General features: G+C 42.6%; 1 protein-coding gene across 2 annotated transcripts; it reads left to right on the top strand.

Moving 5' to 3' along the window:
* Nucleotides 1-647: 647 nt before the first annotated feature.
* Nucleotides 648-17647, top strand: SLC46A3 (solute carrier family 46 member 3). 2 transcript variants are annotated; one of them, XM_030882591.3, is made up of 6 exons: nt 654-1150; nt 1607-1820; nt 7144-8014; nt 9469-9552; nt 13701-13857; nt 15877-17647. In XM_030882591.3, the coding sequence occupies exons 2-6, from the start codon at nt 1632-1634 to the stop codon at nt 15959-15961; spliced, it is 1386 nt and encodes a 461-aa protein (XP_030738451.1). In that variant the 5' UTR covers nt 654-1150; nt 1607-1631; the 3' UTR covers nt 15962-17647. The 2 variants fall into 2 exon arrangements, with proteins under 2 accessions (XP_030738452.1, XP_030738451.1); XM_030882592.3 differs by lacking the exon at nt 9469-9552 and having other exon boundaries at nt 648-1150.
* Nucleotides 17648-18118: the final 471 nt, after the last annotated feature.

Here is an 18118-nt window from a genome sequence, read left to right as displayed (position 1 = left end):
TTCTCCTGGAGACCTCTGCCCTGGAAAATATAGCTTTTGATCCCGTGGTTCCCTGTGAATGCATTCCTCCCCCTTACAAGAAGTAGTGAATCCAGCTCGTTCATCTTCAGGTGTGTTCCTGGTGGGCTTGCTGGGGGGAATGTACTGTCCCTCCTTTGCCCCGGGGATGTGCTGTATGCACACCTCGAGGGTTTCATCACAATGATCCGGTACGGCTGTTAATGACCACCTGACAGATAAAGAAATGGACGTTCATAGCGATGAAATAATTAGCCCAAGGTTGCATCACCAAGAAGAGCCAGCGACCACATTCCAGACCCCGGCTAACCCTGCCAGAAGCACTCTCTCTCCCGCACCCTCCACGGGTGTCCCTACCCGGTCCCCCTCTTCGGCGTTTCTCAGAGCACTTGCCTGGCCCGCACGGATGCTACAGTGGCCTGCATCCCAAAATGTTACTTCTGCAACAAATCTCCTGTGTGCCTCCGTGAGAAGTGATATTCGGACCCAGAAAAGCTCTCTAACCTCAGAGTCCTTGCACGAACCCCGGGGCTGCCGGCTGCGGCGGCCCCACTGGGGCCTCCGGGGGCGGGCGCTCGGGAGCGACGTCGGAGCGGACCAATCCCCGCGGGGGTGCCGGCCAAGGGGCCCAGTCGCAGGAAAGCAGGACAGCGACCGCCCAGGCGGCGGGGGACCAGCACCCCCGAGGCCCGTCTCCTGGGCCGGAGGCGATGCTCGGCTGGCGCAGCTGAGTCACAGCGAGCGCAGGCCGGGCCGCGGACCCAGCGACAGCCCGCCGACGGCTCAGGGAGCAGCTGCCCGGCGCGCGGGCCCCGCGGGAGCTCGCCGGGCGGAGCCCGCAGGGCCACTCAGGAGCTGAGCGAGGGCTGCGCGGTGAACTGTCACCGTTGTCACTCTGGACGCGGAAGTGCCGTCTCCTGTTTTGCTTTAAAATCAGGCTTGCGGTCTCCCGACCTGCGCATCTGGTCGAATTCAGCGGCAATTCCCCTTCCCATCCCAGCGCGGCGGCGCAGACCCAGCCTCCGTGCGCACTTGCTGCCCAGGAGCCCCTGCAGAGAGACAGCCCCCGAGACTCCGGCCCCGAAAACGGTCAGACCCGCGCCTAGATCGGCAGGAAGACTGTGACCGTGGGGTGAGTTAAAACAACATAAACAAACCCTTACGATTGGAAGCTGCTTTTTAAAGGCCCCCTTCCTGTCCGCTGTTCACAAGCAGCAAAATCAATAATAAACAATTACGTAATTGTCTCGTCCCCAGAGCAACCTCACTGTTTCCCTTATGAAAACCAGCTGGCAGTATTCAGTGTGGGAATTGTAGTGTGACCACTGGATAGCCAAAGTGGTAGACAGCTTATTAAGACTATCTTAAAGAATCATCTCAAGGGCGGGTTGAGTCCTTAAAGGTCCAGCTCTTAAAAATGGTAAGTATGACAGTCTGAGGTTGTTGTTGTCTTAGGAAGTGCTTACTGCTTTCTGTTCCCTAGTTTGCTTGTGTACTCCACAAAGTTCCCCCAACTTCCCCATCATTGAAAATCTAGCCTCTCAGATAAGAGTGCAGCTGATTATCTCTCTCCTTTTCTTCTTAATAGAATTTCAGCTGCCTACCCAAGCAAGATGAAGATTCCATTTGTGGAACCTGCCATCTGCTTCAGTGTATTTGCTATGACTTTGACTGCTCCACTGACAACACAATACGTGTACAGGAGAGTATGGGAGGAAACAGGCAACTACAGCATTGCACCCGATAGCAATGTTTCTGAGTGTGCAAAAAACAAAAGCAGCCCAATTTTCACATTCCAGGAGGTAAGAAATTAAAATATTCCTAACATGTATTAAAAAGGGAATGTGCAACAGGATTTTAAAGGAAAGAGGGTCCTGCACTCCTCATACATTGATCTCTTAAGGGTCACACGAAAACCCCTAAGTCTCAAACCAAAAGCCTTTATTCTCCTTTCTGTCTGAAGCTTCCTGACACCTTTAATCTGCCTCTTCTACTTAAAACCCCCTTCTTCTGTGACACTGGCTCTTCTCCTTTGTCTCAGAAAATGTCAGGGCAGTCTCATCTCCTCCGTGGTTGTCTCCTTTCTTCTTCCCCACGGAAAGCCTGACAGTTGGGACAGGGCAGGCTGGAATGGTACTTGGTGGCCAGGGGGCGGGTGAAGCATGGGTCCTGCCTTTCCCTTGCCCACTTCCTCCCTACCCGCTTCCGCTTCATGGGCATGACCCAGTTTTCAGTGACCCCAGAAAGTGGACCATCCCTGAAGACTGTGGGCCCGGCGCCAGGGTCTGTCATGGGGTGAGGGTGGCATTCGTCATCCATCATTCGGTGTTATCAAATCAGTTTGACCCCCCAGTGCTGAGGAGCATCTGTGTGAGGATATGGGGGGTGGGGAGCACCCACTTACGCTCTGAGGACACTGAAAATGTTCAGCCAGATACTCCAGAGCCCTTCCTTCCCCAGGTCCAGCCTCCTCCCCCAGGAGGTAGGGCGCCAGTCTCCATTCCCTTAGGCAGTCTTTACCAGTCTACCAGTGTCCAAATGCAAAGCAGAGAGAGCATCCAGATTTGGAAATTCCCCCCCCACCGCCATGCCTGAAAAACAACCACACTTGTAAACTTTGAACTCTCCCCCTTGGGAATATTTTATGATGGCAAAAGAGTGGTGCTGCTTCCCCAGTCAAAAGATGAAAAGAGTCTAAGGGACTCTGAGTCATCTGCACCCATGGAGAAAAGAACAGATTATTTCTGAACAGCCATGCAGATATCAAGGTTCTGGCCTAGAGTGAGGTCATAAAAACAGAAGGGCCAACAAGGGGCTCGCCTCTTGGTTTTGTCTCCCTTTAAGAATGTTTCCTGTTACATGTATGTATCTCCAGGGAGTAAGAAGGTTCCAGAGGTTCATCAGTTTCTCCATTTCATACTGTGAGTTCCTTCACCAGCCCCCTGGGAGCAGTGGGAGGGACAGAGGAGAGGACTTGAGTGTCTGGAAAGGTCGGCTGTCCTCACCCTCTAGAGTGACGGGAGACGGGCCTTGGTCCAGCTGCTTTGGTGACCTCTGTGACTGTGCAGGTGATGAGTATTGGCCCCGCTCCCTGCCTAACCCAGCTGCTGAAAGCCCCCCACTGCCCAGAGCAGGGGTCTCATTTTGAAGATTTCTGCCAAATTTTTTGATCGATTGCCTGCTGTTTCACTGGATTAATGTTCAAGAGAACATACCGCCCTAGATCCTTGCCTTACAGTCGGTGTGCTAGAGCTACAGGTGCTTCCTCTAAGATTGGGGAACCAGAAACCATCCCACCCACAACTGGGACAGGGCGTGGCGACCCACTCACCACTCGCTCCTTAGGACAGAGGAACACCTCCTTCTGACCCCTTCCCTGGATCCTGTCCCTGCTCAGCTTCTCAGAGAATATTCTGCCCCCTTTAAATCCGAGAACAAATGTTCCCTGTTCTGTGAGCTTCCACTTAAGAGATCTGTGGACTGTTCTTGTAACCCTAAAAATAAGAGATGTCATAGTACAGGGTCAGCCCCTGATAAAATAAATAAATGATTTTTTCAGCTCAGATTTTTCTCAGATCTCTCCCAAAAGATCAGTTGTGTGTAAGAATACAATGTGTTGAACCTCTGTTACGCTGTTTTTATTTAACCTTCCCACGTAACAAATATACACACTTACATACGTATTGGTATGCAAGATAGTGTCATGAATTTCAGGGTACAAATATAAGAATAATCGGAGCGATTTCACTTATATTTAACATTTTGAAAGTCTATTTGGATGAAAGTCGTATTTTTCAATCTATCTGGGGTTAAGGTATATATAACATATATATTCATATGGATATGGATCTAACCTATCTTTCAAATCTTCAAGTTTTCTGAGCCCTGTGACTGTAAGTACAACTACATACTTCTCTTGGGCGATGAGATTAATCTCTAAAAGGCCTCTTAACGAAGTGGCAAGGCTGTGGAAGGAAACTCTTGGCAAAGGGCAGAGAGTAGGGAATTCTGGGATGTCTATTGACTTTTGTGGAGGAAGGAATTTTTAAGCCCCTTACCGCCCTCTCCTTCCCTTGTAAATGATTCGTTTTGAAGTGTTACACTGGCCACTGTGGCCTGTTCTCTTCAGGCAGCTTTCAAGATAGGGACTCTGCCGCTGGAGGGGACAACTTCGGGTCACCCAACAGATCATGAAGTTGTTCTCGCTCAGGAATTTATTTATAAACCTTTTAATAACACAATCCCTGGTTACCAGCAGGTAAGGAATACCTTCTGCTCAACTGGAATATATGCATTTTAGCCTATGAAATTGTGCCTTCCTTAAAATTGATAGCACTTTCCTTAGTTTATCCCCGTCTCAGTACCTTGTCATTCTGTTCAATCTTGTATAGGAAATAGCTTTTTTTTTTTTACTCTGATTTCTCCCATCTACCCTACTATAACACATAACACAAAATTCTCCAGAGTTTATAATGTTCAAACACAATTTCTTCTGTCTCAACATTGATTTATGGTTGAAATATGCTTTGAGTTTGTTAAGATCTGAAATTCACAACATGGTTTGCAGATGAGGTGAGTAGTCTGTGTAACAGACTGGGTTGGGATGACAGTAGGAAAAAAGGAGGGGACAGGACTTAGGCGGAGACGTGGAAATGGGAGGAGGAACCCCACACTGGAACATCTTGCTGAGGAGTTGATTAAACGATAACTGTTTCATTTATTTATTCAATAAATATTTACTTGATGGCTTCTATATCTGTAGGAGATACAAAGATGTGCTCAAAAGATCTAACCTAGTAAAAATGAAACAGCACTGACTGTATGTGGGCCCTGTGTGGAGCACCTTATATTGACTTTAAGTCTCCTGACAGCCTGCAAGGTTGGGACTGTTGACGTTCCCTCTGGTCAGATGAAGAAGCTACAGAGACAAGTCATTTGGTCAGGATCACACAGAGCATGCAAGCTACAGAGGCCTATTTTACTCGATGGTTTGTTCATTTAATCAATCTGTCTATTGAGTACCTACCCTCCCTGGAAGCGCTGTTCTTGGAGCTGGTGATACTATGGTGAAGAGGACAAGGTTTCACCCCAGCCGGGAGCTTAGATTGTAGGAGGGAAGTCACACAATGCACAGATCGAATAAAATATAATTTCCTGTCAAGGAGCCGGTGAGTCTCTAAGGAGAAGAACAACAAGGATAAGGGGCTGGAGCGCTGGGCGGGATTAGTGGGGTTGCTTTGGATTGAGTGATGGTCAGGGAAGGCCCTTCTGAGGAAGTGGTTTTGAACTGAGGAAGTGAGCTGTGCAACGATCAGGCAGAGGGAAGAGCAAGTAGCATGGAGGTTTGTGGAATGGCTTGTCGGCCGAGAGGAGTGAGGAAGGGGAGATGAATCAGAGGCTCCGTGACGTGGGGTCGCCCCTCGCCGTGGCAAGGAGTTTGCATTTATTCCAGTGTAAGGAAAGCCACTGGGGGGTTGGCAGAGGAGTGACACGAGCTGATGTGTGTTTTTAAAGACCACTCAAACTGTGGTGTACAGAACTGACTGTATTTGAATCCAGAGTCCTCTGACTCCAGAGCTCAAGCTCTTAATCAATACACAAAAAAATACAGCTGGGGAATGATAACTGTTCTACGAGAAGGTTCAGAGAAGGTTCAGAAAAAGGAGTGATGACCCGTTTGAGAATTTCAGGGAAATCTAAGTGGGACCTGACTATGGACTGTGCCTGAGCATAGACCGTATCTGGGGGGAGAGTGGGGATATCGCTGAAGATGAGATCAGGCCACGTCTCGGGGGCCTTGAATACCAGGCTAAGGAGTGTGGACTTTCCCAGGCAGTGGGGAGACACTGCAGCTTCTGAGCAGGTGAGAGACATGCCGATAGTATGCTGTGGTGCTATGCAACATGTGCCCAGCAGTAGTGTCTGTGATCTGCAAAGTGGTAAGATTGACATTATATTCTGAATTGAATGAAGAGACCAGTTAGATGCCAGGGTGGTCCAGGTGAAAACCAATGGGAGTTGTCATCCAAGTGGCAACTATGGGACCATCAAGAAGGTAAAGTGAGCAACTTTAGTGGGACAGGATAGATTGTGTTGGGGGGCATGGACGAAGGGAAAGGCTACAAGCAAAGATGACTGAAGTTTGGGGTTTGAGTGACCAGAACATCTCCTGGCAACATGGAATGGCTTGAATTATATAAATATATAAAAATAAAAATAGGCTCACTATTTTAAAAAGCCATTAATTCAGTATCTGATATTTCTGTGGTTAATCATATTTTTGTGGTTTTTAGGGTGCTTTCTAAATATTATATGAATAAATCTTTTTTAAAATGAGTTTAGTAATCTCCATTATAGAAACGGCACATATCCTTTAATATAAAGTTTGGAAAATACAGAAAAGTGGTGAGAAGAAAATGCTTTTAAATCACCCCAAGTTCTTCCCATCATATACCTAGTGTCACGATTGTTATATCTGGCAATCCACGTGGTACGTAGTTGTTTGGGGCCTCAGGAAAGTTGAGTTTAGCTCACTCCTTAGTTCATGGCATGCTACCATCTTTAGTCAATACAAAGCTCCTCTTCGAGTTTTATCTTAATTTTTAGTAAATAAAGGAATATTTGTGGAGACACGTGGAAAGGACAATGAGCTCTATCTAAATGCCTATCAGATACGATGTTTACATGTGATATTCATTCCCCTTTAGACAGAAAGGTGTATCATGGGAAAGGGTACCGTTCTTGCTTTAGAACAGTGGTCATGATCCCTTAGTGCTAACTGTTCACAGAAGAAGGAGAAGTCATTACATAACCAGTCCCTGAGGCCTTGGGTTCTGCGGATCCTCTATATAAGTCAGACATACACCAATACACACACTTTTATTTTTATGGATTAATGTCTCCACTGTGGTACTTGAATATTGTGACTGAGCATTGATGATTGTATCACCTCTTGATATTTGCCTTGTGAACTGGATGAAGATTTAAGCTATATCAAACCCATGCACTAGAGATTTCCCATCCCTGACCTACTGGCAATATCAAGAAAAAGTATGTACCAGGGTATTTTTAGGCATATTGTATAAGCCTCTGTAAACACTTTGTCTTCTTTTTATTTATTTGCAGGAAGTTCAGAAAAAAGTGTCTCTTTTTAATCTGCAGATGGACATAAGTGGGTTAATTCCTGGTCTCGTGTCTACATTCATGCTTCTGTCTCATAGTGACCACGGAGGACGAAAATTCCCTTTGATTTTGTCTTCTGTTGGTGCTCTTGCAAACAGTGCTTGGCTCTGTTTGCTTTCCTATTTTGCCTTTCCAATCCAGCTTTTGATTGCATCTACATTTTTGGTTGCACTTTGTGGCAATTACACCACACTTCTGGGAGCCTCTTTTGCCTACATAGTTGATCAATGTAAAGAAAAGAAACAAAGAACAATTCGAATAGCTATAATTGACTTCCTGCTTGGAATTGTCACTGGATTAACAGGATTGTCTTCTGGCTATTTTATTAGAGAACTAGGTTTTGTGTGGTCGTTTTTAATTGCTACTGTGGCTCTTACTGTTAACTTGATTTATATTTTATTCTTTCTTGAGGATTCAATGAAAGAGCCTTCATCTCAGAATGTTTCTGTATCATGGACTGAAGGCTTTAAAAACTTATTTTACCGAACTTACATGCTTTTTAAAAATAATTCTGGTGAGCAACGATCTTTGCTCTGTTTGTTGCTTTTTACAATGATCACTTATTTTTTCGTGACAGCTGGCATTTCCCCCATTTTTATCCTTTATGAATTGGATTCACCGCTCTGCTGGGATGAAGTTTTAATAGGTTATGGATCAGCGTTGGGTAGTGTCTCTTTTTTCAGCAGTTTCCTAGGAATATGGCTTTTTTCTTATTGTATGGAAGATATTCACATGGCCTTCATTGGAATTTTTACCACCATGGTAGGAATGGCTATGACTGCTTTTGCCAGAACAACATTGATGATGTTTTTAGGTAAGTTACAAATGTAGCCTAGAACTGTGTATTGATGTTTACATAAAATGAATTTAGTCTGTTGGGTGAGAAACTTTAATATAAAATTCTCTATTTAATGCATTTTAGTTCAAGTAAAGGTAATTTGTTTAAAGCTAGCTTTCCAGAAGCTGAAAACCAACTGACTTTAAAGAAAAAAAAAAAGTTGAATAACCACAATTTTCCAAATTTGCACATTTGCCAAAAAATTGTTTTGAGGAACATTCTTCTTGTGAATCAGTCCTTCAAAATAGCATTCACCAACTTGAATATTTCTTAAAATGATGCTAAGAAGGCTACAGTTTTAAGACAAGTGTCTAAAGTATACTCAAAAGATACATTAAAAAAATTCATTGAATATATTCAAGAAGATTTTGCAAATTGATCTTTCAGCAAATTGGTCATTTCATGAATTGGCTTTTGAGGAATCACTTTCTGGCAAATAGGACTGCTTCCTTAACTAGGGCTTGAGTGAGATACTGTGTTTGAAAGGGTTAAAGGATCTGTTAAAGTGGGACCTCAAGAAAGATCCAATTTAGTCTTTTTCTACAAAGGCAGTGTTAACCTCTTGCTACCTTGCAGGGAAGCAGAGTGACCAAATAGAATTGGGCTTAATTTCCATCTACAGCACTAGGTGACCTTGGGCAAGTTACTGAACTACTCTGAGCCCTTGTTTTTTCATCTATAAAATGGGCATAGTGGTACCTAAGTCAGAGGGTTATAACGAATATTAGAAGAGATAACTGTAAACCACTTAGCGCAATGCCAAGGGTTCAGTAAATGCCAGTTCTCCCTCCCTGTTTCCCTTGGAGTTGCCAACTCCAAGTAAGTTAATATATGTGAAAACATGATGAAAACATAAATTGGTCTGCAAATGTAATATCTTACCATTTTGTCATATAACTAAAAATGCTACTATTAAGGGACATAATTTAAGAGCAGAGGCAACTTGTGTTCGTGAAATTATTCACCCACAAAGATGAAGAAGAAACCAATTTACCAATAAGTAGATCAATATAATAAAAGAATTTTAACGATGAGAATGCCAAGTCTGAAAGAGCAAAAACAGAAAACAAAAAATTTATTAACAGTCACAACCTGCTAAACATGACGTTACTCTAATAACTAGGGAAACAGATCCATTTCAAGTGGCAGATTATATAGATCTGGACCTGTAACTTCCATGAACTCTTGTTCTCTGCACTAGAATAAGAATTTAAGAGTAAACTTAAACTTGAGAGTAATCTTAAACTGACGTGTCTATAGTCTATCTTAATTCATTAAACAGAATTCTACCATTAATTAATTCAGCCGTTAGATGCAATGAGTTAAGATGCTTATAGAAAATGAAGTATTTAGAGATTAAGTGTTCCACCTTTAAAATGGACCCTTAGTTTTCTGATTCAGCCAGTAATTTGCGACTATTCCTCTCACAGTCAGGCTGCCATTCCTTTTCACTGTTGTGCCATTCTCTGTTCTACGGTCCATGATATCAAAAGTGGTTCGTTCTACTGAACAAGGTGAGTTTAATTTGCTTAAGGAACAGAATCAATCTATGATCTGTACCAACTCATATCTGTGTACAATCAGTGTTTGATTCTTCAGGATATTCTACAACCCTTTTTCTGCACAGAACTCCTTTGGAATTGGTAGGGTCTGTGTTAGGAGAGCTTATATTCAAGCAAGGGAGCCCCTGCCCCGGGCCTGGTGCTTTAGAGGGTTTTCTCTGGAGCTGCCCCGCCCCAAGGGGAGAGGAGACCTCAGGGCCAGGCGATATGCCCCCTGGGAGCCCACAACACTCCCCCCTTCTAGGCTACGCTCTGGGTACGTGTATGTGGGTCCCCATAACTCCCAGCTGAACAGCTCATATCCAGTGAATGCCTTGATGATCCTCTTTCTCAGACCTGTTCTCCTGAGGGTAGACTGTGACCCCACTGTGCTCTCCTGTACACCAAAGGGGTAGCCAAAGGGTGACTCTTTACAGGAGGGTCTGGCCCAACCTCGGAATCGCAGGGCGGGGTGTCTACACCCACGTGTAAATGACCCTTTCTGAGCAGAACAAGAGGTAGAATACGATGTGGGTGGCTGCAGCCTGCAGGCTGGGGACTGGAGGGTGAGGGCCAGCTCTCCCAGGGCTGTGATGTTCCACATGGAACTCTAAAACGTCTGAGAATTCTAAGTTTGTGTCTGACCTCCAAATCATTAGGAAGGTATTTTCTCAGAGTAGGGAGACAGAACATACCTTAGTTAACAGTCTGTTAGTCAAAATTATAACTTTTTTTTTTTTTGGCTGTGCCACACGTCTTACGAGATCTCAGTTCCCCGACCAGGGATTGAACCCAGGCCACATCAGTAAAGGCCCAGAATCCTAACCACTAGGCCACTAGGGAACTCCCAGAATTATAACTTTTAAATACTTAGAACTTGTAGGCCTCTAATTGTATTCTTACGCTGGATCCCCCAAATGTCAGAGCTGGGCCTGAGTCAGAGTCCTAGAAAAAACAGCATCCCACTCAGCTGATTCAATCAAGAGACTTCAGGGAAGGGCAGCACAGAGGAGAGGACGGCCCAAGGAGGGAGGGAGCAGAGAAGAAACTGCATAGCCTTCTCCTCCGGGACCCCACTGACCAAGTCCAAGGAAGTCCAAGTCATAATATCTGTGGGGTCAGCCTCCCGAGCACAGAGCAGGGCACAGAAGATCCAACAGCTGAAGGGGAGGACAGAGAATGACCAGTACAGAAGGAAAACAAAAATTAAATCTCTAGTTAGGACTGGGTACTTGTTAGATACTAGGCATATGTGGTTGACCTCCTTTTGCTTTGATCATATGAATATTATGAGACCTTGGAGCTTTCTTTTGTTCCATGTCTTAGCCTGGTGCAAATGTTCATATCAAGTGTTTATGAATAATTCATAATTATGCTATTGTACTTATGGCCCTTTAGTCAACACTGGAGAAGACTGCATAATTCAATAAGGTTGAAAATACATTTCTTGATTCTTTTCCACTCATAAGATGTAGCACATATTCACACAGCTGTTTATAGATTGTGTGATGAGGATTAATTGGAAAACCACTTAGGAATATTAAAACTACAGTATGTGAAAACCTACCTGCTTCCTTGAATTATGCAATGGTTTCTTAGATACGACACCAAAAGCACAACAAAAAAAGAAAACATAGATAAATTAGACTTTATCAAAATTAAAAACTTTTATGCTTCAAAGGACACCATCAAGAAAGTGAAAAGACAGCCCACTGAATGGGAGACTATATTTGCAAATTATACGTCTGATAAGGAACTTGTATCCAAAATATATAAAAACTATTAAAACTCAGCAATAACAAGAAAATCCAATTAAAACATGGGCAAAGGATTTGAACTGACATCTCCCCAAAGATGTACAAATGGCCAACAGACACATGAAAAAGTGCTCAACATCATTAGCCATCAGGGAAATGCAAATCAAAACCACAGTGAGACCCACCAGGATGGCCAAGATGAAAAAGCCCCTAAGAAGTGTTGGCGAGGATGTGGAGAAACTGGAGCCCTCATACGCTGCTGTGGGAGTGTAAAATGGTGCAGCCGTCTTACAAAACAGTTTGGTAGCTCCTCAGACAGTTAAACAGAGTTACCTTATGACTCAGCAATTCCACTCCTAGGTATATACCAAAGAGAAATGAAAACACATGTCCACACAAAATCTTGTACACACACGTTCACAGCAGCATTATCTGTAACAGTCAAGAAGCATAAACAATGCAAATGTCCATGAACTGATGAATAAACAAAATGAGGTGTGTCTGTCCAACGGAATATAATTTCGCACTAAAAAGAAATGAAGTAATCATAAGTTGTGCTGCTCAGGGAAGTTCAGCAACAAGCTAGAGCTACTTCATGAGATGGTTGTTTGTCAGAACACAGCACGGCCTGACCGAGTTCCCAACAAGAAAGGACTCAAGCGGCTGCATAATAGGATTAGCACCATACCACCTGTCCCCGGCTGTAGCAAGGGGTCAGAAATAAAATGAAACAATAACGTAGATACATAACTAGGAGAACTTCTTTCCAATTAAACTAACTTCCTGTATTGTCATAAATCATAGCGGCAGTAAGTCCATACGCTACTTGATGACTGGTAATTGCCCTTGAATGAAGCTTTTAGTCATTCATTTGACAAATATATATTAAATGTCTACCAGGTGCCAGCACAGCTACGCCCTGGGGACACAGCAGTGAAAAAAGCATATGTGCCCTTGACATTGACAGAACTTTCATTTTGGTCAAAAGAAGACATATCTCTGATAACCCAGCATTCTGCATAGAGATGTTTGTTTTATGAACATGTGTCCCGTTGTTCAGTGAAGACTTTGAAGCAATGTATGGAGAATATGTATAATAAAGTGAAATTTTAAATAGATAAAAATCAATACACAGTCTAAAAGATCAAGACCATGGGGAAAGTTAAAGTCTAGACGTGTAAACTATAACCAAGCTAGATCCTCAAGCTTGCCCTTTTCCTTCCTATCAGTCCAATCAAACACAATTATTTAGAGGATTTGCACTGTCTGTAAGAAAAATATATTACAATTTGTCATGGAAAAGTAAACTTGGCAAAGTAGGGAACAAGCAATGGCTTAAGAGTCTGCAGAAACTACGTAGGAACTTATGCCACGGAAGCCACAGAGAGCTGAGAACAGCCACAATTGTAGTGATGCAGAATTTGACAAAGAGGAAAAAAAGCACATCAAGATGACCAGCTGTCTTTCGTAAGTTTCACTCTTCAGTCAGTATGGTCTTGGATTCCAGACTAAATTCAAAACTTGTAGAATAATGACCATTTCTCTGATTGTGAGCTTGGGCCGACCATGCAGCCATTTCAGGCTTCTTAAGCAATGCTCCATGGCCTGCCCTTTCCCACACTCAGCATGTGGCAAGCGGGAAGGACAGCAGAGTCCCCTCAGAGGGGAGCCAGTTGTAAGCACGTAAGACAGAAAAATACGTTTTAAAGAATCACTCAATGTCAGACTGTGGCATAACCTTCACTAGAGCACCGGGCACTTATGTAGTTACTTGATGAGTCACACAGGAATCTCGTGTGACTGAACTTTTTGTTACTCTGGAGGAAGAGAGCAAATTCAAATTGCAGAATGTATGGTAAGAAGATTATCTCTCTGCCTTGCCTGTCACTCTTGCCAGATCTGACTTGACCTTTCAGAGGGCCGGTGGGTGGGACGTTGCTTGCCTGGGAGCCATCCTGCCCCTGCAGGTGTGTCCCAGATTAGCGCAGGGACTGAGAGTGGAAGGTGGCACCACGAACCTCAGGGGCAGGTGGGGCTGCGTCTTAGGCTGTAGCAGGGACGGGAGATGCGGCAGATTCCACACGCCTCAGCTTCCAGTGCCTTTTAGCTTTGCCGCACGGACCCTGGAAGTACTGATTCCAGCTCCTCTCACACCAGGTCCAGGGAGAACTCCTGAGCTCCATTTCTTCACCCACAAAACGGGTGACTGCCTTCTCAGGGATTTTGAGGGAGTAGCTTTCCTTCACCAAGCAGTGCCCCCAGGGCTGCACTTTTCACTGAGTAGCCATTTTCTGCATTATTTTTGTTTGTTGTTTTGTAACTCAGCCTTTTCTCTCTCTCCCTCCACACCCTGACCCCAAACAGGCACCATGTTCGCTTGTCTCGCTTTCTTAGAAACACTTGGCGGAATCACTGCAGTTTCTACTTTCAACGGAATTTATTCAGCCACTGTTGCTTGGTACAAAGGCTTCGTCTTTCTGCTCTCCGCTGTTTTATTACTAATTCCAGCCATCAGTCTATGGTATGTCATTACTTTTTATCCTTTTATCAAAGGATAGATGGATTGAATTCCCTGACCTCACCAGTGCAATTACATAGATCTGTTGAAGTTTTGCCTTGGAATGTACTTTTCTCAAGAACTTTTAGACATGAAGACATCTGTCAATAATTTTGGAGACTTAGAAAGAAAGAGACAGTGGTGTGGCCAACCAGGACTAAGAGAAAGAAACACTGGGTTAGACAGAGACTCTGAGAAGTTACCCCTTATCTTTAAATATGAACAACTGATGAATTTAGTGTCTAAGAATATATATGTATTATCAGTACATATATATTCATATGTATATTCAATACACATATATTCTATGAATATGTATATACATATATATACATTCAAACAATGACTTCCTACAGTATAATATCCCCTGAAGGTCACAGATTACTCTAAGAAGATATACTTTAATACAGATCCTTGGGTAAATGACAAGAGCAGATAGCATGCACTGGATATTAAGAATTCTCTTTCCTTTACAGAGAGTTGGCTTATTTGATGATTTCCTTTTCAAATGTAAATATCCAAGTAAATACAAACTACAAAATTCTATTTGTGAATAGTACATAGACTAAAAAGACCAGAGGCATAAACTTACAAGAAATATGTATTCTCCCTGTCCCTTTCAATGAACAAAATGTGTAAGCCAACTAGATAAGTGGTTGTGAAAACGCACAAGCAAATATATTTGACACATTCTCTGGGGCCCAAGCATTGAGCTAAGAGCTCATTAACCTGCCTCTGCTGGGCTTGCCCATTTCACACGGCTGCCGCAGAGCAGGGTGATGGGGATGGGTAGAAGGTGGGGCACAGGGTCTGGCATCTGCCTTCCCCTAAGCACTGTGGGCTGTGGCTGCGTGGGAGGGAGAACAGAATCTATCCACACAGGCTTTAAACTCTGCCATGGCTGTGAACTCCTTAAAGGGCTGGCCTGCGTCTTATTCAGAGTAGGACCTCAGTACATACTGTCTCAGTGGGATGCTGATACCTAGATCTGTGTTAGGAGGACTACAATAGTATTTACGGTTCCTCTGTAACTGTGATGAAAAGCTATTTTTACTAGGTATCTTTTGAAAAGGAGACTATCACCTATTGAATTGGCAAAATTAAAACTCCATGCTTTGCTAGTGAGCACGTGATGAGACCATCAGCCTTATACTTTGCTGGGAGTAGTGTTATTCGGCATTATCGTTCTTGGAAAGCAATTCATGAACATGTATCAAAAGCTTCCCAAAAAAATTCATGGTATTTGAACCAGTGATCCCATTGAGAATCCTATCCTGAGGAAATGATCAGAAATGTCAAAAATTTATATATAAACAAGTTCATTATGGCAAAAAATATTTTAATGACCAAAATGGCCAATAACAGGAAATGGTTAAGTAAAGGATGGTGCATCCGTATCATGAACAATGACTTTAGTAAGAACTGTATTACATGGGAAGTAGAATAATGGGTCATGTTAATTTTATTCTTCATATATTTATAAATACTCTGTTATGAACACATATAACTTTTATAATTGGAAAAATCAGTGCAGAGAGATTAAAGGTCATTGTGCTTTTAATAATGCATCTAGTGTAAATGTAGCTGGTCTTCTGAGATTTTTTTTTAATCTGTTCAATATTTTTAAAATTAAAATTGCAGGTTATTTTCATTATTTCCTGATGTCTTCTATCCTAGCTTCAGTTATAGGTATTAAACATGAACTTCAGTAATAGCTTTAGTTACAACTATTTTATGTGGACTATGTGGTGGAGACAATGGGACAGATGGACATTTTAGGGATCTGGAAGGGGAAGAACTCATGTAGATTTTTTTAATTTTTATTTTCAGAAAGCTATGCATAACAAGCCTGTTAGATTCAAAATACCAGTATCCTCCTTCTTTGTGTAATTTATTAAAAGCCATGTAACCAGGGAAAAGATGGAATACAGATTATTTATTATTTATGTATTGCCTTAATCGATGTCTTATTTGCTTTGGCAGTGCTGTCAAGTGCATCAGCAGGAATGCGGGAAGCTATGTCCTTCTTATACAAGAAGAATCCAGCGAAGACACTTCAGACAGATGATTAATTGTGAATAAAAAAAATCCAAATGCTCATATCATATACTCTTGACTTCTGAAGGATGTAAACTAGCTCCACAATCAGTACTTCATGAATAATCAATGCTGCAAGTCCTTTCTTCTAAACTAAACAGTCAGAAATAGTTGCTGCTCTAGCTTCTTACAGCACCGTGCACTTTGAGCACTTTATGAAGACCACGTGACATATTCCCAGTAGATAAAAGAACAAATCTCAAGACACCTCCCACTTTGGGATTTACCAAAGAAACTGAAACTTATCGGTATAAAATGGGACTAAGAAATCTGATACAATCAAAAGCAATAATCTCCCTGATATACTCCAGTCTCTCACATTAAGACCAAGAAGAACTCTTTGTCTGACTCAGTTTCTTCATCTGCAAAATGACTTTTTGACCCCTCTCAAAGATTTTGAAGGCATAACTGTTGAAAATTATGATGTCAGTCGCTTATAGGAGAATGATAGAAGTTTCAAGTATTCATAATATAATTTTCTTCTACTTGGGTAATGCTTTGTTTTTTAGAGCCCATCAAGGTGTTAGTGATAGTCAAAGCTCTCAGTAGCTGCAATATCCTTCAAAGGGAAGCACTTTAATGAATACATTTTCACTTTTCCTAATATGTTTCATCAGTGACAGGCATGATAATATTTCCATAAGTAACACAGGGGTGACTGAAAAAAGAGATTACAAATAGTTCCTACAGAAATGTAAAAACTGAGTAAACAGGCAATCATGATGTAAAGTAACTAGTACTTATAGAGTCAATATTCACTCCTTCTTTCTGTCAAAGGGTATCCATCTCTTACTGCCTTATACTCATCCTGGGACCACCATGGTCCCTGAAAACACCGCATCCTCTCCTGCCTCCTGTCTGCACACAAGGTTCCACTGGGCCTTCTTCCCTCCCTACGTTGAAACTTTTAAATCTCAGCCAAGGCATTGCTTCCGCTTCCTCCGTGTCCCTTCCGAACATTTCTACCCTCCCCTCCTGCCCACCTCCACCCCCCCAACCCCGTCCCTGCAGGGCCCCCACAGCTCTCTGGGTACTGCCATCCAAGCATTTTCCCTTGTCTTGTAATGTTTGTTCCCCTACTTGACAATGAGCACCTTGAGGACAGGGACAATCTTTGATTCCTCATTATATCCACAATAAAATTTGAATTAAATGAACACAGAGTTTTGTTTTCACTTGTAAAAATCATTTAAAGCTATATATTTAATGCATTATGAGAGTAACCACTGATACCATGCCATAGTCATTAAGCCAGCCTTGCAAATAAATTGAAAAATATGTAGCCCATATGCATTTATATTTTATGGCATTTTCACAGGTCCTTCAATATCTCCCATTTTCTAAGTTTCCATATATAATAACACAAATGTCTTGAAGTACACCTAGCTGATTAACTCCTTTGTAATCTCTTGAAAGTAGGTAGTCTTCTGTTTCATAACATTGTTTACGGCTTTTTCCTGTAAGGTAATCAATGATTGCTTGACCAGCAAATAGCACTCACAATTTAAAAGACTGGAAATTCTTTTTTCCAAGACCATTCCCTTCAGGTTTAGCTAATGTCTTCTGGGCTATTCTCAGATTGACTGACGGATTGATTTTTGTTTTACTTCCTGTACAATGCTCTTCCCAGAACAAAATAAAAAGTACTTTATGGTTTACAAAATGCTATGTCAAGTTATTTTACCCTCTTAATAACCCTGCAAAGCAGATCTTCCTTTTTCCCATTTTATGGACAAGGAAGGCAAGTCTCAGGCTTCACCTGACCATGGTTATTCAGCTACCACTAAGCAACAGGATTACACAGAGATGGATTTGGCACTGCTGAGGTTCTTCACAGAAGGGTGTGACAGATTATAAATCCAATATTGAGAATTGTATCAAGAAGAGTATAAAGTGCCCCCCCAAACACATAAGCACTACCAGTACCCAACTAACTGCCCATAAGATTGACTTTTTTGAGGTTAGATAAGGTCTATAACAAAGTCCCTTCCAGCTCAACCTTCCCTGATTTTACACATTCCACCTGAAGTGAAGAGAACACACATGGGAATGTTTAATACAGTGGGAGGATTAACAGATAGTTTCTCAGTTGAGCAAAGACCATTTGAGATGCAGTAAGTGTATAAGG

The sequence above is a fragment of the Globicephala melas genome, chromosome 18, assembly GCF_963455315.2.
Source record: "Globicephala melas chromosome 18, mGloMel1.2, whole genome shotgun sequence".
Taxonomy (NCBI): domain Eukaryota; kingdom Metazoa; phylum Chordata; class Mammalia; order Artiodactyla; family Delphinidae; genus Globicephala; species Globicephala melas.
This window is presented reverse-complemented; position numbering and strand designations above follow the sequence as displayed.

Bases quoted from the DNA above. Each gene is read 5' to 3' on its own strand.
- SLC46A3 (XM_030882591.3), top strand. From the start codon at position 1,632: ATGAAGATTCCATTTGTGGAACCTGCCATCTGCTTCAGTGTATTTGCT. The intron at 8,015-9,468 runs GTAAGTTACAAA...TTCCTCTCACAG, and splicing joins AACATTGATGATGTTTTTAG to TCAGGCTGCCATTCCTTTTC. The intron at 9,553-13,700 runs GTGAGTTTAATT...GACCCCAAACAG, and splicing joins GGTTCGTTCTACTGAACAAG to GCACCATGTTCGCTTGTCTC.